This window comes from Ranitomeya variabilis, chromosome 7 (genome assembly GCF_051348905.1).
Source record: "Ranitomeya variabilis isolate aRanVar5 chromosome 7, aRanVar5.hap1, whole genome shotgun sequence".
NCBI lineage: Eukaryota > Metazoa > Chordata > Amphibia > Anura > Dendrobatidae > Ranitomeya > Ranitomeya variabilis.
This window is the reverse complement of record NC_135238.1, coordinates 180,611,469-180,631,871: the sequence shown is the minus strand read 5'-3', so window position 1 is coordinate 180,631,871 and position 20,403 is coordinate 180,611,469. Positions and strand designations below refer to the sequence as shown.

At 46.6% G+C, this 20,403-nt stretch overlaps 1 protein-coding gene across 3 annotated transcripts in view; it reads right to left on the bottom strand.

Annotated features, from left to right (window-relative positions):
- MCM3AP (minichromosome maintenance complex component 3 associated protein) overlaps window positions 1–20,403 on the bottom strand; it is a 146,749-nt gene that overhangs the window by 80,881 nt on the left and 45,465 nt on the right. The window contains exons 1-5 of one of the 3 annotated variants that reach the window (XM_077272420.1): window positions 13,764–14,083; window positions 10,130–10,317; window positions 9,850–9,989; window positions 9,485–9,682; window positions 1,773–2,041 (exon numbers count right to left, since the gene is read on the bottom strand). In XM_077272420.1, coding sequence (XP_077128535.1) covers window positions 1,773–2,041; window positions 9,485–9,682; window positions 9,850–9,989; window positions 10,130–10,317; window positions 13,764–13,897 — 929 coding nt within the window. In that variant the 5' untranslated portion in view covers window positions 13,898–14,083. Of the gene's footprint in view, window positions 1–1,772; window positions 2,042–9,484; window positions 9,683–9,849; window positions 9,990–10,129; window positions 10,318–13,721; window positions 14,084–20,403 lie in introns of those variants that run through there. The other 2 variants (XM_077272421.1, XM_077272422.1) reach the window with 2 other exon arrangements.

Genomic DNA, 20,403 nt, shown 5'->3' with positions numbered 1-20,403 from the left:
TCCCCAGAACAACAAGATGCAGGGTCCTTCAGAGGTTTGCAACTGTGCGTAAGCCATCCTGTCGACCACCTCTATTCACTGCACACAAGCAGAAATGGCTCCAGCGGGCCAAACGATACATGAAGACTGACTTCCAAACTGTTTTGTTCACCGATGAGTGCCGTGCAATGCTCGATGGTCCAGATGGATGGAGTGGAGGATGGCTGGTTGATGGACACCCCATGAAAACACGGCTGAGGCGCCAACAAGGAGGAGGTGGAATAATGTTTTGGGCTGGAATCATGGGGAGAGAGATTGTCGGCCCCTTTATGATCCCTGAAGGGGTAAAGATGAACTCCATAATCTATGTGGAGTTTCTAAAACAACACTTCCTGCCATGGTTCAAGAGGAAGAACCGTGCTTTCCGCAGCAAGATCATTTTCATGCATGATAATGCACCGTCTCATGCTGCAAAAAACACATCTGCATTTCTGGCTGCTATGGGCATAAAAGAGGACGAACTTATGGTGTGGCCACCATCTTCCCCTGACCTCAACCCAATTGAGAACCTCTGGAGCATCATCAAAAGGAGTGTCTATGATGGCGGGAGGCAGTTCACATCTAAGCAACAGCTCTGGGAGGGTATTCTGTCCACATGCAAAACAATTGAAGCAGAAAACATTCAAAAACTGACAAATTCAATGGATGAGAGAGTTCAGAAGCTTCTTTCAAACAAGGGGTCCTATGTGCAAATGTAACATCACCTAGAATAAAGTTTTCACTTGAAAACTGTTTGATTTCATTTTGTAATAAGCTGATAATGCTTATAACTTCACAATTGACCAATTTTTTGTTCAAAATAAAAAAAAGGTTGAAAACTCTGCAGTGCATAATAATTTGGAACATGCATTTTGAGTGTTTATTTTTTTTAAAAAGATACTGTTTCATAGGCAGTTTGTTCCAAAACATTGGAATTATACTAGTATAGTAGATGACTGGAAAATAACAATGACTGCAATTCAGATAGGTAATTTAGAGAAAATATGAGGAAATATTATTTGCATAATAATTTGGAACACAGTGTATGCCCTAACCACTTTTGTCATTTGCATCAGTATAAAATTCCCCACTGTTCTCCCTATCCTGCTAATCCTTCTATTTTTTTTTATTTCTTTACGTCTTGCGACATTTCATTTTAGGGAACATGAAGTAGGACATTATCAGGAGGCAGCATTGCTATAAGTTACCACAGCTTCTGTCACCGCTGTTCCTTGATGATGTTCTGTTTCAGGAGGGATGTGACTGAGAAGTGACTGCAGTTTCAGTAGTTGCCAGACTTTTGTCCCTGCCATCTGAATCTTTAGTCTCCGCCGCCACAATCTCTGGTTCTGACACCAGCACCTCTTTCTTCGAAAAGGGACATCATCTGAGGGCGGTGATAGAAGCGGGGCGAGTGACAGCATCATTATGGAGCAGCGTTGGTGTCACTCACCCTGCTTCTATCACCGCTCCTTGATGATGTCTCATTTTAGGGAAATAGATGGCAGTGTCAGAAGCTGCGTTGACCGAAGATGGCTGTGAAGGAATTGTGGTGTCAGCCAATGATGATGCAGCCGGTGACTGAAATTGCTGTGGCTTCTCTAACACCCTCCCAGAAACAGGCAGTCATCAGGAGGCGGTGGTGACAGTAACTGTAGTAAGTGACCACAGCGCCGCCTCCAGATGACGTGTAATGTAAAGAAACAATCCAAAATGGACTCCGGTCTATCTTTAAAAGGGAAATAAGATTGTACCTGAGAATATCTCCCTTGTTGAGGCTGAGTAGAATACTGTAGCCCCTAAACTCGGGCTCACAAGGACAGGTCTCGCCACAATTTTGTAGGTCCTGGTACATTTCCTTTAGGCTCTGTAAACACTTTGTCAAATTCTCATTATTTATTTTTGGATCAAATGAGGACATTGGCTCCTCACAAAGCTGATACGCACAGTGAATGTGAAAACGAGCGCACTTCTCCATCAAAGACACAGTGAACTTATCACACAAGTCCTGCTGTGTAATATCCTAAGAAAAAAAAAGAGAAAAAAACCCTATAAACTTATTATAAAACATAAGGCATTAGTAACCTTCGTTACCCTGCATTTCCGTCCTCAACCCTCCCCTTTTAGGCTGGAGGGGAAAAAAAAAAAAAAACATCTTCCACGGTTTCCCTCCATCTGTCATTCCTTGTACAATTTCTCAATCTATGTAGTTTTCCACGTGTTTACTTTCTTAAAGGGGTTGTCTGGCCTTTGGCTACAAGTCCGCAGTCACGCTATGTGACAGCAGACTTGTGAATCCTCACATCACACACACACTGCGCACTGTGAAGATTTTCCTGCATGCATTGGAGAAACCTAGATGGGCAAATTTGCAGTCACGTGACCGCCCGCTCTTGCTTATAGCACCGGAGAAACCTCAGCGTGATGCGTTCGCTGTAAAAACTCTGAAGCCTGCAGTCACTTGGGGTAACTGCAGGCTTTCTTCTCAAACCTGGATAACCCTTTTAACAATCTGAAGCAAAGGTAGACAGGGATTTTTATGTAATCACAGTAAAATCCTTTTCTCCGAGCCACTCATTGGGGGACACAGGACCATCATGGGTGTATGCTGCTGCTGCTGCTAGGAGGCTGACACTAAGTGAATATAATAAAATTAGCTCCTCCTCTACAGTATACACCTACCACTGGCTCCTGCTCAAACCAGTTCAGCGACAAAGCAGTAGGAGATAAAAATCATCAAATACAGATACAACATGTCAAACCAAAGAACAAACAGCCATCAGGCCAATAGGGTGGGTGCTGTGTTCCCTAATGAGTGGCTCGGGAGAAAAGGATTTTAAGGGGAGTACACAAAAATCCCCATTTCTCCTTCGCCTCATTGGGGGACACAGGACCATGGGACGTCCCAAAGCAGTCCCTGGGTGGGAACCGACAGGACGGACAACCTCACGCACTAACAGCATAGAGATGCGTTGCCGCCATCTGAAAGATCCGTCTTCCCAGACTCGCATCTGCTGAAGGCTAAGTGTGAATGTTGTAGTGCTTTGAGAGGGTTTGCAGACTGGATCGTCGATGCCTGGTGCCGAATGGTCCAGGAAACATCCACCAAACGAATGAAGTGTGCCCTAATCCCACTGGAATAGGCTTGCCTCTGACGCAGTAAGACTCCAGAATAGTCAAGCATATCCACCTGGCTATTGTGGATTTGGGCACGGCTAGTCTCTTCCTGTGAATCTCAGGAAGAATGAATACGGCGTCCGTCTTGCGGAAGAATTCCGTTCGGGAGATGTATCTACTGAGAGCCCTCACGAGATTTAGAGAATTGAGAGCCTTCTCAAGACGGCGTTTTGGTGTCGGTCAAAAAAGAGGGCAGAACAATGTCCTCGTTAAGGAAAAAGAGACCACCTTGGATAAAAAAGGACGGGAACCACAGGGAACCACCCTGTTCTGATGAAAAAATAAGAAAAAGGTACTCGACCAGAAGAGCGGCTAGCTACGATCTCCGCCTGATCGAAGTTGCAACCAGGGCAACAACCTTCTGGGAAAGGAGAGTCAGAGAGACTTCCTGCAGCGGCTCAAACGAAGCATCCTGCGGAACGTCCAGGATCAAGATAAGGTCCCCGACGTCCAACGGCTCTCTGTAGGGAGGCACCATGAATGAGGCCCCCTGAAAGTTTACACCTGTAGTTTAGAAACAATCGGGCGCTGAAGCAAAACCGATCAGGTCAGAACGGGGAAAGCAGGGGGAGAACGACGTCAATCCTTGCACCCTGCGAAAAAACGCTTTCCTGGGATGATGAAAAATGTACTCTGATAAATGTTCCCCAATGCAGGTTTCCGAGCGATGCAGGGCCCTGGTGGCAGATTGGGCCCCGAAAGAGCAATTCTGGACAATCCAGTGGCCGCCAGGGGGCATTGACGATGAGCTGAGCCAAATCCGCGTTACCAGGCCCGGCGAGGCCAGTCCAGAGAGACTAGGATAGCCGGAAGCCCTGTCGCCTTGATTGTCCCGATGACCATTGGAAGTAACGGAGGATGAATCTGACGCCACGAATGGAAGGTGTATCCGCCCTCATGGCCTCTGGCTAAAAAAACGGGTACTGTGGCATTTAGCCATGATGCACTCAGGTCCCCATCCGGAATCCCCCAGCGATAAATATGATGGAACACGTCCAGAGGAAGTGAGCACTCTACCGATACAAGACCCTGACGGCTGAAGAAGTCAGGTGCCCAGCTTCCCACTCTAGGGATGTGAACCGCTGAGATGACCGAGTATGACATCTCGACCCAGCGGAGAATGTGTTCCATCTCACGCCTTGCTGCGGATGATTCCGTGATAAATGATATATTCGGATGGGAGGACCCATCGGGGTGATGGAACCGCCTCAGGGACAACCGGGTTGCCCGGATCTCCAAGCCGTTGATCGAAAGGGGTGACTCTCGATGTGACCAGTGCACCTGGGCCGTGAGTTCGAAGACAAGCGGCATAGACAGTGGAAAGAGAATGGATTCCTGCCCCAGCCGATAGTGAGGCAAAGGGCGACAAGGAGCCCGAGTCCCCTGTTGAAGGGCTATTACCCTGTCTCGCAGAAAAATCACCAACCCTCGGGAGGTGTGTAGGGTCATACCTAAAAGGGATACCTGCTGAGCCAGGACAGGGAAAGATTTGTGTAAGTCTATCCACTAGCCCAGGCGGGAAAAGTGTCCAAAGGGGTATGGACGCCTACTCGCAGGCTTGGAAAGACTGCCCCTTAAGCAGGAGGATGCTAGGTATGACAGGACGACCCCACCCCGAGCATGCAGAATGAATGCGACAACCGTCATGACCTTTGTGAATGCCCTGGGATCGGCAGTGAGGCCGAAGGGCAAAGCTTTAAATTGGAAATGATCCTCTCGGACGGCGAGATGCAGAAACCTTTGAGAGTCGGAAATATATGAATGTAAGCATCCCGTATGTCGATGGATGCTAGTAAACTCCCTCTTCTACGTTGAATAGCTTCAGGTCCAGGATGGGCCATACCGCTCCGTCCTTCTTTCTCTAGGGACAAACCGTACTGTAGACCTGAAGGAAACACGGTCTTGAATGAAAGACACCAGGAGACGGACTCATTCGTCATGAAAGACGGCGAGCCAGATATGACAAGACAGAAATAGACGTCCGCCTACGAAAGGACCGGAAACGTTCCTGTTGATGAAAAAGGACGCCTAGACTTTTGCTACGGAGGGAATTTTGTTTTCTCCTGTAGTATCCTAGATAAGCTAATACGGCTTCTTGCCGAATAAGCACCCGATCTGGTAGGGCAGAGTCTTGTGGGACTTTGTTGTTTTGGACGCAGCGTCCGTTCGCCATACCTGAATCAGTGTCCGTCAGAAGGTGATGGCAGTTGTGGCTGTAAGCACAGCATACAGCAGAGGGCAGGGTTGCATACAAGGGATATTCCCTGGTCAAGGAGACCCGATTGGATAGTTCTGCTGCTTCCAGAGGAAGATCAGTGTCCTGCATGGCCCTGCTCAGGGTATCGGCCCAAGAGATCTTAGCATTAGATACCCATACCGTGGCAAAAAGGGGGGAGTGTAGAACCTGAAGTCGGGGAAAAAAACGAACGAACCAGGTTGTCTACCTGCCGGTCTGTGGGGGCTTTAATTGAGAAACCATCTGGCAAGGACCAAAGGGATTTTGAGGTCAAGCGGAGACAGGCGGATCAACCGGAGGGGATTCATCCCATTCCTTCTGCTATCAGGGAAGAGTATCTTGCCTCTATAAGCTTCTAACTTGTGAATCGTATGTCCGGTTGCTCTCCGTGCCAGCGAGCTATATCCAAGCCTTCCATCTACCCACTCCGAGTCAGAAGAGGGAAGAAGGACCGCCATCTCCCTGCCACCACCGCTGTTTATCAGGGCCAATGGAAAGGAGGTTGCACGGACGTAAAGCATTAAGCTACTTACCAGTAGCGGCATTTTTCGGAGGCCCATGACAGCACCACGAGAGAGAGGGGATCCGCCCATTAGGAACAGGAAACCTACAGATACAAAAGGGCGGCACTTCTCCCACGTATCAGTTGTATTACAGAGCCTGAGAGGACTACCGTGGTTAATAGCATACATATATAAACGTTATACACAATTATATACAATATCTTAATAAGAACTGCAACCCAGATATCATACGTGAATTTTTTTGTTTTTTTATATATTTTAAGGAAGTGCAACCCCCACGTGAATAGGGAGGGAACTAAGGGTGCTGTCATGGGCCTCCGAAAAATGCCGCTACCGGTAAGTAGGATAATGGTTTCTTCAGACTCCCATGACAGCACCACAAGAGATTTACAGAGATGTAAGCCACCTTACGGAGGGACCATAGCCTGCAGCACCCTTAACCCGAAGGTGAGATCTGAGGAGAATCCCAAGTCCAACCGATAGTGATTGAAAAAGGTGGAAGGGGATGGCCATGTGGCCGCCTTACATATCTGGTCTATTGATACTCCAGAACTTTCTGCCCAGGATGATGCCATGGCCCGGGTGGAATGCGCGTTCAGATTCTGTGGAGCCAGACCCCCACCTGCTGTATATGCCAGAGAGATAGCCTCCCTAATCCATTTGGCTAGTGTGTATTTTGATACTCTAAACCCTTTCCTAGGACCCTGGAAGGATAAGAATAGCGCATTATCCTTTTCCCAAGCATTAGTTGACTGAGATATATTGTAGAAGGCATCTTCTAACATCTAACGTATGGAGCTCTTTTTCTTTAGTGTTAGAAGGATTAGGGATAAAAGATGGCAGAACTATCTCCTGCGACCTGTGAAAATGGGACTCTACTTCTGGCAAGTAAGCTGAGAGGAGCCCAAAAGAACTGCAGGGAAAGCCAATATGGGCTGCTGTGTCTGCTGCAGGGTCAGGGCTCTTACCCAGGTACTGTTGGCCGAGAGTGCTGCTGGTCCACTGTGCCCCTTTAAGACCGCCATTGGGATCTCATTGGCACCGCGCCAGCTGAGTAGAGCTGGCCGGGTGGACAAAGATGGCTCCCGGGTGTTGTGGTATTCGGAAATCTCGCCGTAAGCGAGAAGCGCCAGTTTGGGAGCAGTGCTACGAGCGCAACGTAATCTGGTGGGCGGGACCTCGGATTGCTCCGTGTATAGGCCCAAGCCGGGGCCTAAATTTCTACGGCCGGCAGGAGCATTACCCTAGCGAGGGGGAACGCCACAGGGGAGTGCGCTGCAGTCAGACACAATCAGATGAACTCTGAGAAAGTATCCCGCAGGCATTTGTAAGTCATGTTTGCGCTAGAAGCTGCTCTTGGGATGTGCACCACGTGTGGGGCCCAGGCACCTTGTGCACATAAATCTGCCCAGACACCGATGCTGACCCATACAAGGCCCATTTTTCACTCCCACGTATGACAGGAGCTCGTACTGAGAATCTGCTGCAGGGGCTCACTGCCGACCTGGATTCTCTTATCAGCGATGTGCGTCCCGGCATGGCGCCGCCGCTGATGAGTGGGCTTCAGCGTTGTTACAATGTGGACGGAGCCGGGAACTCTCCATCCACCATCCCGTTGTCCGCGAGGTGGAGAGGGACCGTCCACCTCCTCCCATCGCCGCTGTTCGTCAGTGGTGATACAGTGGGGGCCGCACGGACGCCATAAGTGCCTCAGGACATCCAATGGGTTGACTTCCTTAGGATGGGGCAGGGCTGTTGGTCAGGCAGAATTAAGCCTAGCTCAGAAGAGGGTACATGGAGGCAACACCATGTTTTCGTACGTTGATGTGTGGAGAGATCGGAGCCCTGAAGAGAACAGTCGCCCCTAAAAAAGCTCAGGCATACCTTTTCACGGTGCAGGAGGGGGTACGTGGAGGCGACACTCCACGTTCCTGCCTGTTGTTGGTTTGGGGAGATCGGAACCCTGAAGGGATCGGTCGCCCTGTAATCCATTAAAAGGAATAAAGATTGAAAAGTAAAAATTAAAAACATTGAAAGCAATAAATAATGGTCTGAATAGCAGACCCATGTGCCTCCTACAGACACTAAGGAAGAACTGGTTCGGGCTGGAGCCAGTGGTAGGTGTATACTGTAGAGGAGCTTATTTTGTTATTATCACTTAGTGTCAGCCTCCTAGTGACAGCAGCATAACACCCATGGTCCTGAGTCCCTCAATGAGGCGAGGGAGAAATATAAAATAATTTATCCAAAGATCAGACTTTTTTTTTTTTGCAGTAAGAAGGATGGGAATGATTTAAACTTTATATTCATTCTTCTTTTATGCAAGAGAACCGGCAATCGCTTGATCACTTCTACAATACACTACACACAATACACTGTCAATCAAATTACTGATCTACTTCAAGTGTACAATACAAACATGGAAGTGCCAGGGTCTTCAGGAGCCGTTGGAAAAGGGGGCAAGAAATGAGTTAATGCACTCCTCCACTTCAGATTGCGCCACTTAAATGCAGCCATCAGAGATTGACAGCAGCATCTAAGAGGCTAGACAGTAGCGACTGGTATATAGAACACACCGGAGGCTCAACTGGTTAAGCATATGTATGGCAGATGTAGGGTGGGGGTTAAAAATAATAATAAAAAAAAAAGAGCATTATTACCTGTTCATGCACCTGCTTTTCCAACGCCACCTCTTAACTACTCCTTACTGATATTTGTTTATAGGGATCCAGTCTACAACCCAAGACCACTGCAGTCAATCACTGTCTTCAGCAATATTGTGCAGTTCAACTAGGCAATATATTGTTTACAAAATGTAACCGCTGCAGACAATCACTGGCTCCTTCAGCAGTAATAGTGAGGCACATGGCAACAACAGTACCTGTAATGTAACAATCGCGTAGTTTAGACAGGACGTCACCACTGCAGCTGTGCAAACAATAAGCGGCAGGGAGCAGTGGAGAGGTGGCGCTAGGCAGCAAAATCTTCAACAGGTAAAAAAAATGTGTATTTTATGGAATTAAGTACATTTAGAACAATCTCTTACAATCCCTGTAATTTGAACCACAAATCATTTCAGCCCAATCATTTTAATTAGTGAGGAGCGAACGTGCTCAGTTGAGGTCTTATCTGAGCATGCTCGGGTGCTAACAGAGAGTCTTCGGCGTGCTCGCAAGATACGTTCAAGTCCCCACACTTGCATGTCTCGCGGCTTTTTGACAGTCGCAACACATGCAGGGATTGCCTGTTTGTTAGGCTATGCCTGCATGTGTTGCAGCTGTCAAACAGCTGAGAGACATGCAGCTGCGGGAACTCAAAACATATTATTTGAACACGCCAAAGATACTTAGCACATGAGCATGCTCGGATAACACCTTATTTGAGCATGTTAGCTCATCACTAATTTTAATATAATGTTTTTTTTCTGGAGACATAAAACTTTCTTGAATTCTATAAATTGTAGAAAAAAAACTATTCAGTATTTCAATATAGACATGTCTTTCAGTAGAGCATCTCAGGCAGATCTCACCTTCCGAATTCCACGTGTTCGGTTCCAAACAAAGTCATACCATTCTCTGTAATTCTCCTCTCCCTGATCCATGATGTTGGTCACCATGTAATCCATTGTCATACACAGCACTGGTAATGGGCGCAATTCGTGTGCCAGGGGCTCTTCTTGATCTGCTGAAGAGCGACTGTACTCCTTTATTGCAGCTGCATGGTCCAACTTTGAAAGGAAAGGATTATGCAAGTCATAATCAGACCAAAATGTAGAAAAATCAAGGTAAACTGAACATGAAAAATGCTACAAATGACAGATTTTTATTTTATTTTTTTTGATATACCAGACATGCTCAAAACATTTGAAGGTAAGAAGGTAATGGATTCTATTACCTTGTCTGTTCCTGGCAGGAACTCATAGAGGCTAAGTTGATTCCGAGTATCTCTCATGTATCTCTCCTTTTCAGGGCACATGTCAGGACAGTTTCCAACAAAAACTTTGGCTTGATCTAACCCTGTTCGTTTAACTCTAGCTACAAAAAAAAGGAGGAAAGTGATTGGAAAATATATTAGGAGACTTAACCATTTCTTTTTTGGTTAGTTTCCCAAAATGACACATTTACTTTTCTAGCTACCTAAATAATTGCAAAACTTTGACAGATTCTTTGAATACCTTGTCTCATTAGCTTGTCCCTCTGGTCTAGGAGACGATACTTCTCCTCTGAGGTCTCAGCTACTGTTCCCACAAGATGAGACAGTGAAGGAGGTAAAGACATTGAGGTGTCAGAAGGTGATGAGCTGTCAATATTTTGAACACTAAATTGAAGATTTTTGGGAAATGTGGTCTTTTTAGGAGAAGATCTAAAACAGAGAAAAAAAAATATTTTAGCATTTAGAAAAAAATAATAATAATAATTCTAATCTACCATGAGTGTTTTACAATTACCCCTTTAGTCCTAATAGCTAACTGCCATACATGAAAACCGAATAACTAAATAATAACTAATAGCTAACTGCAGACTAACTTGAATCCGGTCAACAAATGGGTGATCATGAGCCACAGGCGAGCTAACCTGACACAGGAGACCTACAAAGCGGCGGCGGAGCCGGGCAGCACACACACCGGTACTCACATTCACTGCAGGACGAGCGAACGCGCCTCTTCTAGGAAAGAAACATACACGAGACTAAAGAATCGCCAACTTCCGGTGTAAACTGTGTAAGGCTACGTTCACATTTGCGTTGTGCACCGCAGCGTCGGCGCCGCAGCGCACAACGCAAACAAAAACGCGGCAAAACGCACGCTAAAACGCTGCGTTTTGCGCCGCATGCGTCGTTTTTGGCCGAAAGTTGGACGCAAAAAAAATGCAACTTGAAGCGTTTCTTGCGTCCAACGCTTGCGGCCATGCGGCGCAAAACGCAGCACAATGCATGTACATGCGCCCCCATGTTAAATATAGGGGCGAATGACGCATGCGGCGCCGCTGCGGCGCCCGACGCTGCGGCGCTGACCGCAAATGTGAACGTAGCCTTACTTCCGGTGTGTGCATTCTCGGTTCATCAGAAATATTGTCCCCTTCCTTGTCCAGTAAGGATTGTTCCGCTTTCGTGCAGAGTCCAGGCTCCCAAGCTCGTACATGCGGTAGGTAATTGGACGCGATGCGCTCGGCTCTCATCACGTGATAGTTTAATTTTAACACATAAAGGCAATGGCTGGCAGCACTTGGGCTCTGCCACTCAGTGCACACTATGGAGCTGAGGCTGCACCACAACCCACCAGTATTGTCTGAGGCTGCTCCCCAAACCACCAGTATTGTCTGAGTCTGCGCCCCAACCCACCTGTATGGCTGAGGCTGTGTCATGTAGCAGCAGTGGCTCATACTGAGGAGGATAGATGTTGTCCATGTGCAGCCTGTCCAGTCTGACCTCACATCACATATTAGTTACTTTTACATGACTTTTTTGAAGGGTGATCCCAGAATTGGAAGTTATCCTATTCCCTGTAAGAATTGGGAAAACTTGCTGATCACTGGGGTCCGGCTGTTGAGACCCTAAATCAGGGGTCCCCAAACTTTTTACACAGGCGGCCAGTTCACTGTCCCTCAGACCGTTGGAGGGCCGGACTATAAAAAAAAACTGTGAAAATCCCTATGTACACTACACATATCTCATTTTAAAGTAAAAAAAACATACAGGGAACAAATACAATATTCAAAATAAAGAACTAGTAAATTTAAATCAACAAACTCACCAATATACACAGTATGATGGGCCCGCAGCTCCCTAATACACAGTATGATGGACCCGCAGCTCCCTTATACACAGTATGATGGGCCCGCAGCTCCCGTATACACAGTATGATTGGCCCGCAGCTCCCATATACACAGTATGATGGGCCCGCAGCTCCCTAATACACAGTATGATGGACTCACAGCTCCCTTATACACAGTATGATGGACCCGCAGCTCCCTTATACACAGTATGATGGGCCCACAGCTCCCTTATACACAGTATGATGGACTCACAGCTCCCTTATACACAGTATGATGGGTCCGCAGCTCCCTTATACACAGTATGATGGACTCACAGCTCCCTTATACACAGTATGATGAGCCCGCAGCTCCCTTATACACAGTATGATGGGCCCGCAGCTCCAGTATACACAGTATACTGGACCCACAGCTCCCTTATACACAATATGATGGACTCACAGCTTCCTTATACACAGTATGATGGACTCACAGCTCCCTTATACACAGTATGATGGGTCCGCAGCTCCCTTATACACAGTATGATGGACTCACAGCTCCCTTATACACAGTATGATGGGTCCGCAGCTCCCTTATACACAGTATGATGGGCCCGCAGCTCCCTTATACACAGCATGATGGACTCACAGCTCCCTTATACACAGTATGATGGGCCCGCAGCTCCCTTATACACAGTATGATGAGCTGCAGCTCCCTTATACACAGTATGATGGACCCGCAGCTCCCTTATACAGAGTATGATGGACCCGCAGCTCCTTTATACACAGTATGATGGACTCACAGCTCCCTTATACAGAGTATGATGGACCCGCAGCTCCTTTATACACAGTATGATGGACTCACAGCTCCCTTATACACAGTATGATGGGCCCGCAGCTCCCTTATACACAGTATGATGGGCCCGCAGCTCCCTTATACACAGTATGATGGGCCCGCAGCTCCCTTATACACAGTATGATGGGCCCGCAGCTCCCTTATACACAGTATGATGGGCCCGCAGCTCCCTTATACACAGTATGATGGGCCCGCAGCTCCCTTATACACAGTATGATGAGCTGCAGCTCCCTTATACACAGTATGATGGACTCACAGCTCCCTTATACAGAGTATGATGGACCCGCAGCTCCCTTATACACAGTATGATGGACTCACAGCTCCCTTATACACAGTATGATGGGCCCGGAAAATACAACGCAGTGTTTCCGCGCGATATTTTCCGCACCATGTGCACTGTGGATTTGGTTTTCCATAGGATTACATGGCACTGTAAACCAGACGGAAAACTGCTGCAAATCCGCAGCGGCCAATCTGCACCGTGTGCACATAGCCTGAGAGTGAGAAAGAGGCCAGAACGAGGCTCCCACAGACTCACACTGATTAGTGACCTCTGCGCTGCTCCATAAAACACTGGAGCAACGGACAGGTCACAAACTGCAGGAGACGGAGCCGAGCGGAGACTAAAACAGATGAAGACGCCAGAAGGTGAGTATCAGACAGAGGGAAGGGGACGCGGATTTTCAGCACCGCTCCAGCAGTGAAATAAATAATAATGCTGGAGTGGTGCTGTAAATGTGATGCAGCTCTTGGTTACTGTATGCCGGCTCCTTATACTAATACTCATAAAAGACCCAGGTGGTACGTATCAAAAGCCCCCTACCATCCCCCCATCTCCAGCCCCTCCAGACAGCAAATATTACATGATGGAGTACATATAACATCATAACAAAACATTATAATATTCAGCCCCCAGTGACCTGTCCCCCTTCCCCCACTTCAGCCCCAATTGCCCCCATCATCTCACATCCACCCCCTCAGTGCTCTGTCCCACCTCACCCATCTTCTGCCCTTACAACACCCAAATGGTCTCACATTTACCCCCCAGTGCCCTGTCCCCCCTCCCCACAATACCCCCATGGTCTCACATTCACCCCCCAGTACCTTGTCCCCCCTCACTTTCAGCCCCCACAATACCCCAACGGTCTCACAGTGACATACCTGAATTTAATAAACCTAACATGTTCCATCCCCAGCACTTACTGATAACGTTTGCACTGCAGGCAGGACCAGGAAGTGTGAGTGAAATGCAGGATGGGCACTAGGACCCAGCGTGCCTGAGCCAATCCCAGCGTGCACAGAGTGAGGAAAACTGCAGCCAGGAAAAGCTCCATCATCAGGTCAGAGGGGCGAAACCATTCACTGCAGGGGGGAGACTGCAGCCGGCCACTGTGCTTAGGGTGCTAGCAGCGTGCAGACATCAGAAGGGAGCAGACATTATACTGCTCTGCTCCTCTGCGGTGTTCTGCCTCCTCACAGAAGTGGCCCTGGCTCCCAGTGGGCCCCTTCATGTGACAGGGCCCGGGGCGATGGCCCCCTCTGCCCCCCCAGTAGCTACGCTACTGCATTGGAGTCTCAGTCTGGAAGATGATGAACGCCGAACTCTATAGCGCCGGGCGCTCAGAAGCGAGAGGAACATGTGAACTGCGGCGGGGGCCGGGTAACAGGCCTCCGGGGGCCGGATGCGGCCCGCGGGCCGTAGTTTGGGGACCCCTGCTCTAAATGATCACAGGAACCTGGCTCTGTAACCCAAGATGTTGCCGTCTTCAGTGGTGAAGTGCATGTGGCCAATCTGTGCTCTGTGCCTGGTCTATGGGCCTGCTGCTCAGACCGCCACCGATCAGCGGGTCATCTGACAGGGAATAGCTTGTGATTCTGGGAGTTCTCCGTGGGAAGGTGCATGTTAATGAATGTTCCTTTTTATTTATTATTAAGTTTTATTTTCTCCTTGCTGTATACACTGTGTCATGCTTTAAATAAAGCTGCTTTGTTCTTAATAATTCCTGATATTTGGCTTTGACAAACCTTTACTGATACAGTCATGTGGAGATTACCTGCGTTTTAGTGCGTGTCCCGGTAGGCATGAGATTTCTATAAATCCTATCCACTTTGCTGGTACCTAGTGTTGAGGGACCGTGCTAGTGTGCTGAGTTAGGCTAAGTTTACATTAGCGTTCGAGGGTTTTGCGGAGGGCTGCGTACTTCCTCTATTAAGCTCCGCCTACTTTCACATATTTCTGCATGCATCCTGCATACCTATCTTTAACATTGGGGTACGCAGGACATGCGGATGTATGCGGATGCATTGTTTTGATGCACCCGCTGACCGCACGGACACACAACAAGTTGCATTTTGTGCGCATGGCGGGTGCGTCAAAACGATACATCCGCATGTCCTGCGACGTCCCAGCTCCTGCATGTCTCACTGTTAGACAGCTGCAACACCTGTGGGGATTACCTAACTGCATGTGTTGCAGTTGTTGAACAGCTGTAAGACATGCAGGTGCGGGGACTCAAACATATTATTCCAGCACTCCGAACACACTCAGCACTCGAGCATGCTCAGATAACACCTTATCCAAGCACGCTTGGTCATCACTACTGGTCCTGTAAGATACTGCATTTTGGGACACAGGACAATATCCAACATCAAAAAAAGTCACCCAAAACTTATCGTGAGCACACAGCAAATTATAAAGGCCACCATATCCGCATACTTTATGAAGCTGAAGATCCTTCATGAAAATGCCAGCGGCGTGTCATACTCACTAGCATGGTACGGGGCTGCTGTGCTTCACCTTGCACATTGCTGGTATCTGGTAACCGTTGGGGCTGATTTCAGCTGATTGTCTCAGGTGCCAAGTGTTGGACCACCCCCGATCTCATGATGATGCCTTATCCTACAGATACAGCAGGTCATCGGTTGTTTTGTCTCAGAACCCCTGTAATTTTGCTTGTGGTAGAGCTGTAGGGAAATAAATCATTTGCTGTCTGGTTATCCCTCTGAATACAGTGGACGGTCCTGGAGATGGAAAACTTTGTCGTCATCTTATTGTCCAAGAGCCCTTCTAACATGCAGACATCGTCCAAAGCAGACAACACCTGTACCCCAAGTCTATATGTATTATTTGTCCCAACAGGGTAATGTCTCTTCTTATACGGAACCTGCAGCATGTGATCCCTCTTCGCAGAGCCCATTTACGCAAGAATCTAGAAATTACCAGAAGCTGTCTCGGTGTGAAGAGGTTTGATGTTGGGGTAATATGTATAAATGATACCAAGATCCGACAACTGAACAAACGTTATAGACGACAAGACAAAGCTACAGACGTGTTATCATTTCCATTTCATGAGGTACACCAAATAGCAGAGCAGGTTGTCTTTAACCCCTTAAGCCCCGAGGGTGGTTTGCACGTTAATGACCGGGCCAATTTTTACAATTCTGACCACTGTCCCTTTATGAGGTTATAACTCTGGAACGCTTCAACGGATCTTGGCGATTCTGACATTGTTTTCTCGTGAGATATTCTACTTCATGTTATTGGTAAAATCTATTCGATATAACTTGCGTTTATTTGTGAAAAAAACGGAAATTTGGCGAAAATTTAGAAAATTTCACAATTTTCCAACTTTGAATTTTTATGCCCTTAAATCACAGAGATATGTCACGCAAATACTTAATAAATAACATTTCCCACATGTCTACTTTACATCAGCACAATTTTGGAACCAACATTTTTTTTGGTTAGGGAGTTATAAGGGTTAAAAGTTGACCAGAAATTTCTCATTTTTACAACACCATATTTTTTTTTAGGGACCACATCTCATTTGAAGTCATTTTGAGGGGTCTATATGATAGAAAATACCCAAGTGTGACACCATTCTAAAAACTGCACCCCTCAAGGTGCTCAAAACCACTTTCAAGAAGTTTATTAACCCTTCAGGTGTTTCACAGGAATTTTTGGAATGTTTAAATAGAAAATGAACATTTAACTTTTTTTCACACAAAATTTATTTCAGCTCCAGTTTTATTTTACCAAGGGTAACAGGAGAAAATGGACCCCAAAAGTTGTTGTACAATTTGTCCTGAGTACGCTGATACCCCATATGTGGGTGTAAACCATTGTTTGGGCGCATGGCAGAGCTCGGAAGGGAAGGAGCGCCATTTGACTTTTCAATGCAAAATTGACTGGAATTGAGATGGGACGCCATGTTGCATTTGGAGAGCCCCTGATGTGCCTAAACAATGAAACCCCCCACAAGTGATACCATTTTGGAAAGTGGACCCCCTAAGGAACTTTTCTAGATGTGTGGTGAGCACTTTGACCCACCAACTGCTTCACAGAAGTTTATAATGCAGAGCCGTAAAAATAAAAAATCATATTTTTTCACAAAAATTATCTTTTCGCCCCAATTGTTTATTTTCCCAAGGGTAAGAGAAGAAATTAGACCACAAAAGTTGTTGTGCAATTTGTCCTGAGTACAACGATACCCCATATGTGGGTGTAAACCACTGTTTGGGCGCATAGCAGAGCTCGGAAGGGAAGGAGCGCCATTTGACTTTTCAATGCAAAATTGACTGGAATTGAGATGGGACACTGTTATGATCCGGTGACCCTGGAGCCGCATGAGACTCTCTCTGCAGTAGGTGGTACCTGTACTGACCGCAATCCTAAACTGACACCGCAACTAGAAGTATCCGTGGGGTGTTCCTAACACGGCCTAGACACCTCGACACAGCCGGAGGACTAAATACCCCTAAAGTTGGAAATGGGAATTCTATCTTGCCTCAGAGCAGAACCCCAAAGGATAGGCAGCCCCCCACAAATATTGACTGTGAGTTAAGAGGAAATACATACGCAGGCAGAAAGACAGAATTTAGCAAAAGAGGCACTTCTAGCTAAATAGAAAAGGATAGGACAGAAATCTAAGCGGTCAGTATTAAAATCCTAAAAATATCCATAGCAGGATATACTAATATTCTACATCTAACTAAAGACATAGAATGTATATCTGCATCTCCAGAGAATCCAGCATGACAGAAAAATCCAAACTAAGTCTAAGCTGGACAAAAACACAATAAATTGCACTGCACAGAAAAGCACACAGCATGCGTGCTACAGAGACCAAAAACCAGGCACTTATCTTAGCTGAAATGACAGCAGGGCATGAGGAGCCAGACAGAGATGCAATCCCTCCATGAACAATGGACAACTGGCAGGGACTAAGGGATCCTACACACCTAAATACCTAATAGAGCGCAATCAGCAGAAACACATGCCCTGGATTACAATCCAGAGACAACTGCACTACCACTAACAACCACCGGAGGGAGCCCAAGAGCAGAATTCACAACAGGACACCATGTCGCGTTTGGAGAGCCCCTGATGTGCCTAAACATTAAAACCCCCCTCAAGTGACACCATTTTGGAAAGTAGACCCCCTAAGGAACTTATCTAGATGTGTTTTGAGAGCTTTGAACCCCCAAGTGTTTCACTACAGTTTATAACGCAGAGCCGTGAAAATAAAAATTCCTTTTTTTTTCCGAAAAATGATTTTTTAGCCCCCAGTTTTGTATTTTCACAAGGGTAACAGGATAAATTGGACCCCGAAAGTTGTTGTCCAATTTGTCCTGAGTACGCTGATACTCCATATGTGGGAGGGAACCACTGTTTGGGCACATGGCAGAGCTCGGAAGGGAAGGAGTGCCATTTGGAATGCAGACTTGGATTGATTGGTCTGCAGGCGTCACATTGCATTTGCAGAGCCCCTGATGCACCCAAACAGTACAAACCCCCCACAAGTGACCCCATATTGGAAACTAGACCTCCCAAGGAACTTATCTAGATGTGTTGTGAGAACTTTGAACCCCAAAGTGTTTCACTACAGTTTATAACGCAGAGCCGTGAAAATAAAAACTTTTTTTTTTTTCACCAAAATGATTTTTAGCCCCCAAATTTTTATTTTCCCAAGGATAACAAGGGAACTTGGACCCCAAAAGTTGCTGTCCAATTTCTCCCGAATACGCTGATGCCCCATATGTTGGTAATGCAGTTGTCCCTGAGTTGCAGTCCTGGTCAGGTGTTTCTGCTAATTGCAGTTCTGACTGGAGTATTTAGGCTTGCAGCATTCATTGGCCCTTGCCAGTTGTCCATTGTTTTTGGAGGTTTTGTCCTTGCCTGGTTCCTTCCTGCCTTGCTGCCAAATCTGCAAAGATAAGTGTCTGGTTTTTGTGACACACATGCTGTGTGCTTAACAATTTAGTGCTATTCAGTGTTTTTTTGTCCAGCTTAGATTTTATCAGTATTTTCTTAGTCTTGCTGGATTCTCAGGAGTTGCAGATATACATTCCATGTCTTTAGTTAGATTGTGGAACTTTTTGTATTTTCTGCTGTGGATATTTTTAGAGTTTTATTACTGACCGCTTAGTTTTCTGTCCTATCTTTCCCTGTTTAGCTAGAGTGGCCTCTTTTGCTAAATTTTGTTTTCAGTCTGTGTGTGTCATTCCTCTCCTATTCACAGTCAATATTTGTGGGGGGCTGCCTATTCTTTGGGGTTCTGCTCTGAGGGAAGATAGTGTTCCTATTTCTATCTATAGGGGTATTTAGTCCTCCGGCTGTGTCTAGGGTTTTGTTAGGCACACCCCACGGCTACTTCTAGTTGCGGTGTTAGTTCAGGGTCTGCGGTCAGTATAGATTCCACTTCTCCTGAGAAAGTCTCATGCGGCTCCAAAGCCACCGGATCATAACAACAAGACAACTACAGGACACAGTTTTATAAGTGGTAAAGTCTATATTATCACACGGTGATTCAAACAGGTGCAGAGAGAAACTCAAGTCCACAACACTTGGTGCAAATAACAAATGCAGCTCAGCAGTCTATAGGAAACTTCAGAGGAAAATGCAATCAAGCAGAAAGTCTATGAAGCACAGTTATTCTTGAGGATACTTGACACAAATAAATCCTTGTCTTAGTCCAAACACAGATAGAGCTAATAAGGCAGTTCAAATCATATCTTAGCTCAACCAGGGAGGCCTGGTTAATAGACTCAGGTTTTTGCAGAGCAGAAACCGCTTACATGTCCAGCAAATGCAGATGGAAGTAAACACAAGCAGCAGATGAAGGAGGATTACTGGAAACTGGTGTATGCAGCAGGAACTCAGAGCAGAGTAGCAGGATCAGCACACAGGTTCACAGAAGCAGGTATATAGCCAGGGAGTAATCAGAGGTCAGGAGCTGGATGCAAGGCAGAATACTCTAGCAGAGACTGAAGGCTGGGGTGGAGTTTTATAGCAGGAAGACACAGTGCACATGAGACCAAAGACGCCATCTTGGAAAAGGGCAGTAATGCACAAAAGGTAAAAAATGTTCAGAGTCCTGACACGGTCTTTCCCTTTCCTTTGTATTCCGGTTTCTGATGGGAATAAGGTCTCCAAAGGACAAAACCTTCTAAGGTTTTCTTCCAGGAATCCTTTTTTGTGATCTGACAGCCTCTCCAACATGTCGTCCAGTACTGGACCAAACACTCGAAGGCCAGAAAAGGGAATGGAGCGCAATTTATTTTTTGAGTTACAGTCCCCTGATCAAGTCTTCAACCGTATTGCCCGTCTTGCTGTATTTGCTAGAGCCTCGTTCCTTGTGATGAATCTAATGGATTCCGCTGAGGCATCTGCCATAAAAGCTGTCGCCATTTTGAGCAACGGTATAGGCTTCAGGATCTCTTCTATAGGTGTTTTATTTCTTAAATGGGCCTCCAACTTTTCCATCCATATATTCATGGACCTAGCCACTAAGGTAGAAGCTATATTACAGCTGCAGAGGTCTCCTATTTCTTTTTGAGAAGG